This window comes from Rhincodon typus, chromosome 10 (genome assembly GCF_021869965.1).
Source record: "Rhincodon typus isolate 14 chromosome 10, sRhiTyp1.1, whole genome shotgun sequence".
In the NCBI taxonomy this organism is placed as follows: Eukaryota; Metazoa; Chordata; class Chondrichthyes; order Orectolobiformes; family Rhincodontidae; genus Rhincodon; species Rhincodon typus.
In genome coordinates, this window is record NC_063341.1 from 13,534,130 (window position 1) to 13,546,859 (window position 12,730).

Here is a 12,730-nt window from a genome sequence, read left to right on the forward strand (position 1 = left end):
CCCCTTGACCTGTCCGTCCTCCCTGGACTGACCTATCTCCTCCCTACCTCCCCAACTACACTCACCTTTACTGGCTCCATTCCCGCTTCTTTGACCTGTCTGTCTCCTCTCCACCTATCTTCTCCTCTATTCATCTTCTATCCGCCTCCCCCTCTCTCCCTATTTATTTCAGAACCCTCCCCCATTTCTGAAGAAGGGTCTAGGCCCGAAACGTCAGCCTTCCTGCTCCTCTGATGCTGCTTGCCTGCTCTGTTCATCCAGCTGTACACCTTGTTATCTAGGACTTAGACACTTAATGGTCGGGTCTTGGGAAGTGTTGCTGAACAAAGAGCCATTGGAGTTAGGGTTCATAGTTCCTTGAAAGTGGATTTGCAGGGAGATAGGATAATGAAAATGGCGTTTGGTATGCTTGCTCTTATTGGTCATTGCATTGAGTATGTGAGTTGGGAGGTCATGTTGTGGCTGTACAGGATGTAGGTTAGGCCACTTTTGGAATACTGCAGCAATTCTAGTCTCCCTGCTATAGGAAGGATGTTGTTAAACTTGAAAGGGTTCAGAAAAGATTTACAAGGATGTTGCCAGAGTTGGAGGGTTTGAGCTCCAGGGAGAGGCTGAATAGGATGGGACTATTTTCCCTGGAGCTTTGGAGGCTGAGGGGTGACTTTTATAGAGGTTTATAAGATCATGAAGGGCATGGGTAGGGTGAATGACCAAGGCCTTTTTCATAAGGTACGGCAGTCTATAACTAGAGGGAGAGATAGGAGGAACTGCAGATGCTGGAGAATCTGAGATAGCAAGGTGTAGAGCTGGATGAACACAGCAGGCCAAGCAGCATCATAGGAGCAGGAAGGCTGACATTTCGGCCTAGACCCTTCATCAGAAAAACATTTTGCTATCTAAGACGAGGGAGTAGCTTTAAGGTGAGAGGGAAAAGATTTAAAAGGGAGCTGAGTGGCAACTTTTTCACACAGTGGCTGGTGCGTGTATGGAATGAGCTGCCAGAGGAAGTGGTGGAGGCAGGTACAATGACAACCTTTAAAAGGCACCTGGATGGGTACATGAATAGGAAGGGTTTAGAAAGATACGGACCAAATGCCGGCAAATGGGACTAAATTAATTTAGGGTATCTGGTCGGCATGGTTGAGTTGGACTGAATTGTCTGTTTCCATGCTATAGATCTCCTACTCTATGACTCTATGAACTTCTGATTATCAATATTCAGTTCAACTGTACCTGATACAATATGTTCACATTTATATCCCCTATATTCTGATATCTGGAAATACTTGTTAACTGCAGCAATTTAAGAATATTTTTCTTGGACCTATGAAATTTTTGAAAATATGTCCACTGATCATATCTCTCTTTTTTTTTCTTAAAAAAAAATCCAGCTATTGTATGCCAGTCAAATTTGTTTTGACAACCTCAAGTAATCTCGTTATTTATGTTGACTGTTGAATTATTATTTTCTGTTTGCAAAAATTGATCTAAAATAGCAGTGAGTAGTAGCTTGGAGTAATTTGAAGCCCCATTATGAAGTCTAGACCTAAGGCCAGGTACAATTGAACTGATCCTTTCATTAAGGTACATTTTACATTCCTTCACCGTCAAAGGGTCAAGGTGCTGGAATATGGTACCCAACAACACTGTGGGAGCACATTTTCAACATGGGCTGCAACAATTCAAGAAGAAGACTGAGAACCACATTCTCAAAAGCGATCTGGCATGGCCACTAAATGCCCACCTTGCTTGTGATGCCCTTATTCTGAGAATGAACGTGAAAGTGACGCTCTGTAGCTGCTAAATCTGCTACAACTCTCTATTGGACTTGGTTGAAGGAGGATTCGGTCAAATGTGATTGTTGGTTGGACAAAGGGTGACATTATTGTAACACCTACTTCAATCCTGCACTTTTTTCTGTTCATTCATGGGATGCGGGTGTTGCTGGCTGAGCCAGCGTTTCTTGCCCATCCCTAGTTGCCCTTGAGAAGGTGGTGGTGAGCTGCTTCTTGAACCGCTGCAGTCCTCCTAGGTTGACCACAATGCCCTTAGGGAGGGAATTCTAGGATTTTGACCCAGTGACAGTGAAGGAACGGTAAGATATTTCTCAGTCAGGATGGTGAGCAACTTGGAGGGGAACTTGCAGGTGGTGGTGTTCTCATATATCAGCTGCTTCTAGATGGTGGTGGTCATGAGTTTGAAAGATGCCATCTGAGGATCCTTGGTGAAGTTCTTCAGTGCACCTAGTAGATAGTACACACTGCTGCTACTGAGGGTCGGTGGAGGGAGTGAATGTTTGTGGATGTGGTGCCAATCAAGTAGGTGCTTTGTCTTGGGATGGTGTCAAGCTTCTTGAGTGTTGTTGGAGCTGCACTCATCCAGGCATGTGGCGAGTATTCCATCACACTCCTGATTTATGCCTTGTAGTGGTGGACAGGTTTTGGGCAGTCAGGAGGCGAGTTAATCGCTGTAGAATTCCTAACCCCTGACCTGTTCTTGTAGCCACTGTGTTTATATGGCTAGTCCAGCTCATTTTCTGGTTGATGGATGTTGATAGTGGGGAATTCTGTTTTTTATTCATTCATGGGATGTGGGCACCGCTAGCTGGACAAGCATTTATTGCCTATCCCTAATTGCTCAGAGGGCAGTTAAGAGTCAACCACATTGCTGTGGGTCTGGAGTCACATGTAGGCCAGACCAGGTAAGGATGGCAGATTTCCTTCCCTAAAGGACATCCGTGAACCAGATAAGTTTTTCTTGACAACCGGCAATGGATTCATGGTCATCATTAGACTCTTAATTCCATATTATTATTAAATTCAAATTCTACCATCTGCCATGGTGGGATTCGAACCCAGGTCCCCAGAACATTACCTGGGACTCTGGATTAATCGTCTAGTGTTAATACCACTAATTCATCGCCTACCCTAACTTATTGATGGTGACACCATTGAATGCCAACAGATGATGGTCAGATTCTTTATTATTGGAGAGGTCATTGTGCATTGTTGTGGCGTCAACGTTACTGTCAGCCCAAGCCTGGATATTGTCTGTGTCTTGCTGCATTTGAACTTGGACCACTTCAGTGTCCGAAGAGTCACAAATGGTGTGAACTTTGAACAGTGATTGGTGAACATCGCCATTTCTGACCTTTTGATCGAGGTAAGGTCATTGATGAAGCAGCTGAAGATGGTTGGGTCTAGGACACCATGTGTAATGTGCAGTAGCAGAATCTAGGAGACTTCTGTCAAGGTATCTGATTCCAACTGGTTATCATGAAGTCGTCAGTATGCCTCATTTAAAACAAAATATTCTAAACAAAGGGAAATGGTAAAGAAATTGAAGTTAATCATTCTTTTGAGGAAAAGCAAAACAGAAATATTCGCAACAGTCAGCAGGTCGATGGAAAGAGGATAAATCACTCTTCAGGAATTATGATCTTCTTTCAGAATCACCTTTGTAACAATTTTAAAGACATTCTGATGGATAGATACTTCTTTCAGATGCTTGTCCAATCAAAGTGTCAGTATGCCTCAAGATTATAGATCTTTTTAAGTAGGTATTTATCTCAAACTGACTTTTATAAGCAAAGGATTGAACAGCGCCAGATATTTATTAGAGCCCCTGGTGAAATAATGAATGAAGTAAGTCTTGGCACAATCAGTAGTTTCTGAATGCATGTTGGCTGCATTTCGCTGCACTGCACCCTTACCACCTACCCTATAACCCAGCCCCAACCCTGACTGAAGAGCTGGCCGTGGGAACTGAGACATCAAGCTAAGGGGCTATTGTTAGCAGCCACTGTGACATGATATCTCTCTCTCTTTTTTTTTTCTAGCAGGCTCACAAGACAGTTTATTGGAAATCACCTACCGATCGACTGTGCCACCGGTGCTGTGCGATCCCACCACACCCAAACCGGAGGACATTTGCCTGCCACAGCTATGTGATGGATCAGACCTCCCCCTTCCACTGGGAAGTCCACTAGGTATGGATGACTGTCTGGTAAAACTGGAGTGCTTCCAATTCCTGCACGATGAAAAGAGGTCCCATGAAGAATTCATGGGCAGTCTGGAGCTGATCAAATTCCGAGAATCAGGAATAGCGTCTGAATATGAGTCTAATACAGATGAGAGTGAGGAGAGGGACTGCTGGGTTAATGAGGAGTCAATTCGGTTAATGAATGTGCTGAAGAGGCAGGATATGGGGGATTGTCTGGATGATGAAATTGCAGTGTAGCCGCCACTGCTTCTATAATTGAAATGTGACACACTGATCTGTTCCAATGGTCAACCAGACAGAGCTGTCATGTGGAAATAATGGCAACTGATTTTTAATCCTGACCCAATCGATTTAAAGTAACAGTAGTGCAATCTGTTTAAAATCAGCCTGTACTTTGCTTCTTTAAATATCTAGTTCCAAAGTTTCATAAAAAGGAATTGATGCATCATCACATTCTTTAAACGTTGTGGAAAGGTAGAAGCTTACAAATGCCTAAAGGTGGCAAACTGAGACACAGTTATAAGCAGTTAGTGAATCGGATCCGTGTAAGCAATATCTCTTTGAACTGAAACATTTGAACCATCGATAAAGTGATTACTTGTGTATTGAAGTCACAAATGCTGACAAAGTCAACATTCTGTCCTTTCACTTGGCCACAGCAGTATTATACTTGCCAATAGTATATTTTGTTGGTTAGCAAGAGATAGGAACATTCCATCTGTACCTAATTTATTTGTCATAGTCACTTCAGAAATAGCACTGAAGGTCACTTGAGCACGAATAGCAAATATTTGATTGAGAGGATATGTAGTTCTAGAATTGTACATCTCCCTGAAAACCATTCACTACAAGTGCTGTGTCCAAAATAATCCAGGTGGGAACTATATAACTTGAAAAGATTTTACATCTGTATGTCTAGTGTTAAATTAGAAGTACTTTTGAAAAGCACTGTGCAAACACAGCAAGGTCCCATATACTTTCAAAATGTCTCAACACTGGGTTTCACCAGTATGCCAATAGCTATTGGTGTATTCATTATTAATTTGGGGCTCTCTCTTGAGAAAAAGTGTTTGACAGATCTTTTCATTTTGGCTGCTTTGTGAACATCGGTCATTTAAACATTATCATGAGACGTCTTCAAATCCAGACATGGCATATGTGAATTTTTGAGTCTTCCCTCTGCCACAAAACAAGTTTACCACATTGATGGTAGATATGGAAGCTCGTCGACCTACAATGAAACTGTTTGCTAGTATAAATGGAGGTTGAATTATCATCGTTTTGGCAAGTCAAGACTCTGAGGAATTGCACATCTCCTCCCATAAAAGCAAAGTCCTGCAGATCCTGGCAATCTGAAATAAACACAGTGAAGGCTGGAGCAGGCCTGGCAGTAGATAGAGACAGAGTTAACGTTTCAGGTCCAGTATGATTCATCTTTGGAACTGTTCTGAATAGGAGTCATACTGGCCTCAAAACATTCTGTTGTGTTAGCATCATGTGTAGCCAATGCAATTAAGTTTCTCCAACAAGAGGAAGCTAGTGTGTTTTGATTTGGTAAATCTTGTCCCAAACAAACAAAGATTTAAGGAGGGAAGGGGGTGAAAGTCCTCCTTTAGTTTGAATCGGTGTCAACTATTGGTTTATAATCGATTGGAGGGAAATTCTTTGTATTCAGCTGCCAATGGTTAGACTAATAACCTTCCCATTGATCACACTGCAGTCTCCTGGACGGATGGTGAGATGTTGTTTGGCTAGATTTTCCATGTATTCGGAGTTAGAAATGTCAGCTCAAAGTGGATTCAAGTTTTGACTTGTCATTCAACGGACACAGTGAGGACACCCTCCATCGATCTCCCTTCAACCTGGGGAAAGCAAAAAAGGCTTGGAACTCGTTTTTGTCCTCATGGCAAACAGTTTTGAATGTGTAAAATAAAGCAGATGAAAGATAATGGGTGAAGCTGGTTAAACTAGGGACTTGCGGTAATTGGAATAAATCTTAGAAGGAAAAGCGTAGGGGAGAAGGAAGGCAGGCAGAAGTTTTATACAACAGACTATTTAAAACTATTTTAGTATGGCGACTTTACGTTTTATGACTGCAATATCTCAGCTAATTGAGGAAGCGCAAGGGATTTTCATGGTGAGTAAATTTTGACTAAATCCTTTCTAAATAAAAGGAGGCACAGAGAGCTCAGAATTCGTTGAAGGCGTCATGACTCTGGGGTTAATCTTTCTTTCCAAGTATCGCTGCTGCCAGAAATGGTTCATAATTCAAGCATTTGAGTTTTTTTTTTAAACGTGAATTAAATTATGTGACGTCTAGAACAGCAAAATAAAACCTCACATAAAACTGGAAGTGAATAAATTCTGGCTTGAATGGATATTAGCAAAGGATTTCTGGGTGACTGTTTTAATATTGGGAGCTAGTTTCTGCTTATAAATCACTGCAGCTTCCTCTTTTGTGGTTCCTCGTATTATATAAATCTCCTTGATTTTTTATCACCCATCTTGTAACCACCTTATCTATAATTCTAGATCTGATAGCATTTTTACGACCATTTTATTTTATAGTCTGCTCCAGTACGGTGATACATTTTGAAAATGAGAAGACAAAGATGATGAGGAGCAGGTTTGACAAGCTGCCCTTTTCAAAACTGCTGTGACTGGATGTTTTGGTTTCAAGTTCACCGACCAACCCAGAGCAATAAGTTCCAACCACGCAGCGGGGCATCCCAGCAAAGACTGGGCTTTGCCTTCTGTTGCACAGATTCATTCAATTCTCAGATCTAATTTGGACAGCCAGAGCAATGAACGTACCGTGGTAGCTGCCTGTAGAGCTGGGAATAAATGGGTGGTGGACAAAGGAAAACACTCAGGTCCATCTCGTTCTTCTATCATCTTGGTAGTGACCTTGTAACATGTTGGTGTTATTGATTAATCAAACATTCCTATGAGTCTACAATACATCAGATATGAGGCAAGAGAAAGCCCTGTTGTGGTAGGATTTCAGAGTCATTGTGCTTCCTCCAAAGCATACTACATTTACCATATCATCCCTCAAATTGGTCGAATGTTCTTTCGAAGTAATAAATCTATCCAACTGGTAGGGAAAATGAGAGCTTATTTGAAACTAAAAGGCTGGAATGAAATATTTTATTTTGCAAGCCTATTGTTACATTGAATTTATGTCTGATTCTGCTAGGGGCTGTTCTGTCTCATAGAGCATAGAAAGTAGGATCAGAAGTAGGCCATTCAGCCCTTCGAACCTGCTGTGCCATTCTGTATGATCGTGGCTGTCCATTCAACTCAGTCCCCTGTTCCCACTTTCACCCCATACATTTTGTTCTAAGAACTGTATCTAACTCATTCTTGAAAACAGTTTCTTGATGCATTGTATCTGGAGAAAGTGTCTGTAAAATCTTTCTTCTGTGGTTGGTTGGCTCGCCGAGCTGGTTCGTTGTTCCGCAGATGTTTCATTACCCTGCTGGGTAACATCCTCAGTGCAGCCTCAAATGAAGTGCTGTTGTGTTTTCCCTCCTGTTATTTAAACTGGTGTCTGTTGAGCTGGATTATCTCCCTTCCGGTTTTCCTTCACAGTGGAGTGTATATGGGGTCGAGTTCTATGTGTTTGTTGATGGCTTTCTTCATGGAGTACCAGGCTTCTAGGAATTCCCATGCCTGTCTCTGCATGGGAATTCCTGGATGCCTGGTACTCCACGAAGAAAGCCATCAACAAACACATAGAACTCGACCCCATATACACTCCACTGTGAAGGAAAACCGGAAGGGAGATAATCCAGCTCAACGAACACCAGAGTTTAAAAACCAGGCATTTCACAACAGCATTTCATCGGAGGCTGCACTGATGATGATACCCAGCAGGATAATGAAACGTTTGCGGAAAAACAACGAACCAGATCGGCGAGCCAACCAACCACAACATTCACAACCCGAGCTACAAATCTACTCCAAAACCTTAAAAATCTTTCTTCGTTGGTTGTGATTAATGTGGATAGGCTGCCGAAGGAATGTCTTTCTTTAGAGGTTTGTTTTAAGGGCAAGGGGGTCAACATCCATGTCCAAATGACCATCCACAATGAGGATGTGGATGAACCTTCTTTGATCCTGAGTAGTCAGACTTTCAAATCCACAGAGAGCAGTGATGGCTAATCTGCTAGCGGACTATGGGTGGAGGGATTGTGGTGCGAGGGGGAGCGAGAGCAGAGGTCCGAGGACACTCCTGAGAGTGACCCTTGGAAATTTGTAGGTGAGAATGTCAGTGAGAGAAGATAATAGGGTTGTTGGGGATCACTGCTGTTGACAAGGCAGAGGTGGACGAGACACACCATCTCAAGGAAGCCACAGAATGTAGATATAGGTTGATTCAGGCCCAGTGTGGCAGCAATTGAGAAGGAACAAGGAAGTGTACTGATAGGAAGTGGCAGGAATTCAAAGAGAGGTAAGCTTCCTGTATGGGAAGAGATGAAGGGTACCTTTGCTGGGAGGACAGAATGCAGGCCCCAGACAAACTAGAATAAATGACAGAGAGAGAAGTAGTCAAGCCAGGTGTGTATGGCAAAAACAAAATTGGGTACAAATTGAGTTGGGTGTACCGAAAATTTGTTAAGTCCAGAATCCACAAAGTCACTCGGCAAGATCAACAACCTCAAACCATAGAATGTGCCTTTAAAACTGCTAAGCCTACAATGTCTAGCTGCAAAATTCATAATCTCAATCTGCACCGTCCGAAATCTTGATCTGCAGAATCCACAATACAAAAGGGGGAATTCACATTCTCAAACTGTGGGTGTTACAGTTGTAAATTGTAGAAACCCCAGCCTCAAACCTGCAGATCACACAACTCCCGCCCTGTTGAAGGTATAATCTTATAACCCCAGGATCCGCAGTCTCACTGCAGAATTCAGAAACTCAAACAGCAGCAGTTATAATTGAACCTGCGGAATCTATGCACTCACTCTGTAGAATCCACAATCTCACTCAACAGAATCATTCTCCAGAATCCACAGCTTTTCTCTGCAGCCTCCATGCGGAGGATCTACACTTGCAAACTGTGGAATCGACGATGTTGCTCTCCTCAATCCTCGATATCCAAACCACGGAATCCGCAGTCTCAAATGCGGTTTCCACAATTTCAGAATCCACCAGCACAAGTTGTGGAAGTTACTGTCTCGCTCTGCAGAATCCACTATCTCCAGTTTCAGAATGCAGGATCACAAAATGAACAACAATCAAGCTGTAGATTTCACATTTGTAACAGAATTCCTCCCCTCCCAGAAACCTCTCCAGTAGGGAATTCTTCCTATTTGTCACTACGACCCTCATAGAAATCTCCCCACCTCGACCCCCAACAGGAACTTTATTTTACACCTGTGTATGAGAGGAAAGATTTAATATTGAGGGCATGGATTCTGAATCTTGTCCCTATATGAGAATGAGAGCAGTGAGTTGTAAATTTTTGTGTATTTTGAGAAGTAGAAATATGTGCATTTATATAGCACCTTTCACAATCTTCATGTCTTGAAGCCACTGAAATACACTTTGAAATGTAGTCACTGTCGTAATGTCAGAAAAACAGCAGCTAATTTTCCCCCACGGCAATCTCCCATAAGCAGTAAATGACTAGACGGGGTGGCCACGGGTACCCGCATGGGCCCAAGCTATGCCTGCCTCTTCATAGGATACGTGGAACAATCCCTCTTCCACAGCTACACTGGCCCCATCCCCCACCTCTTCCTCCGTTACATTGATGACTGTATCGGCGCCACCTCGTGCTCCCACGAGGAGCTCAAACAGTTCATCCAGTTCACTAACACCTTCCACCCCCACGTTAAGTTCACCTGGACCATCTCTGATACCTCTCTCTCCTTCCTGGACCTCTCTGTTTCCGTCTCTGGCAACCACCTAGAAACCGGTATCTATTTCAAGCCTACCGACTCCCATAGCTACCTAGAATACACCTCCTCTCACCCACCTTCCTGCAAAAATGCCATCCCCTATTCCCAATTCCTTCGCCTCCACCGCATCTGCTCCCAAGTTGAGGCATTCCACTCCCGGACATCCCAGATGTCCTCGTTTTTCAAGGACCGCAACTTCCCCTCCACAGTGGTCGAAAACGCCCTCGACCGTGTCTCTCGCATTTCCCGCAACTCATCCTTCACACCCCCTCCCCGCAATAACAAAGAAAACAGAATCCCCCTCGTCCTCACGTACCACCCCACCAACCTCCGGATCCAACGCATCATCCTCCGACACTTCCACCAGCTGCAATCTAACCCCACCACCAAAGACATCTTTCCCTCCCCACCCTTATCTGCTTTCCGGAGGGACCACTCTCTCCGTGACTCCCTTGTCCGCTCCACACTCCCCTCCAGCCCCACCACACCCGGCACTTTTCCCTGCAACTGCAGGAAGTGCTACACCTGCCCCTACACCTCCCCCGTCACCCCCATCCCAGGCCCCAAAAAAACCTTCCACATTAAACAGATGTTCACCTGCACATCCACTAATGTGGTCTATTGTATCCGCTGTTCCCAATGTGGCCTCCTCTACATCGGGGAAACCAAGCGGAGGCTTGGAGACCGCTTTGTGGAACACCTACGCTCGGTGCGCAACAAATGACTGCACCTCCCAGTCACGAAGCACTTCAACTCCCCCTTCCACTCCTTGGACGACACGTCCATCCTGGGCCTCCTGCAGTGCCACAACGATGCCACCCGAAGGTTGCAGGAACAGCACCTCATATTTCGCTTGGGAACCCTGCAGCCCAATGGTATCAATGTGGACTTCACAAGCTTCAAAATCTCCCCTCCCCAAAACTCATCCCAAAACCAGCACAGCTCGTCCCCACCTATCCGTTCCTCTCCCCTCACTGACCTGCCCCACCCCCATCCCCTACCTACCAGCCTCATCCCCGCCTCCTTGACCTGTCCGTCTTCCCTTGACTGACCAACCCCCATCCTAACTCCCCACCTACACTCACCTTTACTGGCTCCATCCCCGCCTCCTTGACCTGTCCATCTCCTCTCCATCTATCTTCTCCTTTATCCACCTTCCATCCGCCTCCCCCTCTCTATTTATTTCAGAATCCCAATCCCCTTCCCCTCCCCCATTTCTGAAGAAGGGTCCGGACCCAAAATGTCAGCTTTCCTGCTCCTCTGATGCTGCTTGGCCTGCTGTGTTCATCCAGCTCTACAACTTGTTATCTCAATGACTAGAAAATCTGTTTTTGTGTTGTTAGTTGAGGGATAAGGCACTGGGAAGCTATCTCCCTCGTACTTCTGACAAAGAGGAATCATCTTGCATCCATCCGAGAGGGTGGACGGTATCAGTTTATCATCTGAAATGATAGCACCTCTGACAATACAGTAGTCCCTCAATATTGGAGAGTCGGCATTGATGCTTGGTGCTTGACTCCTGGAGTGGGATCCTCACAGGCAGGAGTGTTGCCAATTCAACAAGAACTTGTACTGATCTTGTGCACAATTATGCACATACTGTAGATGGCGCACACACAGTAAATACAAGTTCACACACTGTTTGCTGTCATGTTACACATTAAAGTGTTCGTGGGTTAATGGATTTTAGCTCACTTCATGCCCATCCATTGCACTGCTCCTTTGTTCACTTTATAATGTTCAGAATTACCCACTCTTCAGAATTACTCACTCTAACATGATTTTTTTCTTTCCCTTTTAAATCCTGAGGGTGATTGGGGGATAATATAGGTCTATCAGCCTGTCTTTGAAAAATTGAACTACATGAATTAGCTTCCATTTCTAAGCATCAGATGACTATGCTGACACTCTGTCTGCCATGGTTATGCTATGTGCTTTCACAGATTGAATAACTTTTATTTTTGTCAATAGGCGATATACATAAAGCCAGTGCAGAAATATGAACTAGTGCTTTTAGCCCAATATTGTTTTATAACAATGTTAAATATTTGTATAAAGTTTGTTAGAAGCAAAGTTAGCTTTGTAATTTATTTTTAACAATATATGCGTCACAGTTTCTCTGTGGGAACTCAGCACTCTGTAAACCACCTTACCGGTGGAAACTGTAATGAGTTAGGAATAATGCTGAGTGTAAAATGAAGCGTTATTAGCCTCACTGGGCCTAATGGTGCAGAGGGGATTAAATGAAGGTCACCAGTGAAATGCCAGCATCATTAGCTCAGTCCAGCAGCATGGCAGTCGGTCTTGTACAAATTGGATTTTCAGATTTGTTTCTTCAACAACTGCAAAGAGCCATCAATTATTTTTCGTGGCTTGTTACAGATTTATTTGCAGTGCTTCACTTGGATTTTATTTTGTGATCAGCCCTTGTCTTGTTTGAAAGGCACTTGCTGTTTGTGGCAGGAGCTGCATATGCTTTCATTGACAGCGACGCTCGATATAGCAATGTGCTTTATGCAGGTTTGTGTTAACAAATAATTTGCAAAAAGCACTTCTTAGAAAGATGGCTCTCTTAACTACACTTTATTTTTAAACGGAGTCAACAGCATTAAAGTACTTACTTTGCAAAGCTTTAAGGCAAGATTCGAAAGGGTAGATTTTACAATTGTCATGATAAATGCTTATCATTAACGTGAAAACATTATCGACCGTACGCAGCTGTAAACAGTGACATATCTCGGCTGACACACTGGTGAAAGCGACCTGCAGCGCTTTTAACTCTATTATTCTCTGAACAATGAAGACTTGCCAAGCTG

General features: G+C 43.7%; 2 protein-coding genes across 2 annotated transcripts in view; one reads left to right on the forward strand and one right to left on the reverse strand.

The window, feature by feature from the left end:
* LOC125484161 (carboxyl-terminal PDZ ligand of neuronal nitric oxide synthase protein-like) overlaps nucleotides 1-6,260 on the forward strand; it is a gene marked incomplete at its 5' end in the record, with an annotated part of 7,367 nt that extends 1,107 nt beyond the window's left edge. Inside the window, one exon of the mRNA XM_048601669.1 lies at nucleotides 3,839-6,260. Coding sequence (XP_048457626.1) covers nucleotides 3,839-4,239 — 401 coding nt within the window. The remainder of the gene's footprint in view (nucleotides 1-3,838) is intronic.
* Nucleotides 1-12,730, reverse strand: part of plpp6 (phospholipid phosphatase 6) — a 143,758-nt gene that overhangs the window by 7,305 nt on the left and 123,723 nt on the right. The window lies entirely within an intron of this gene.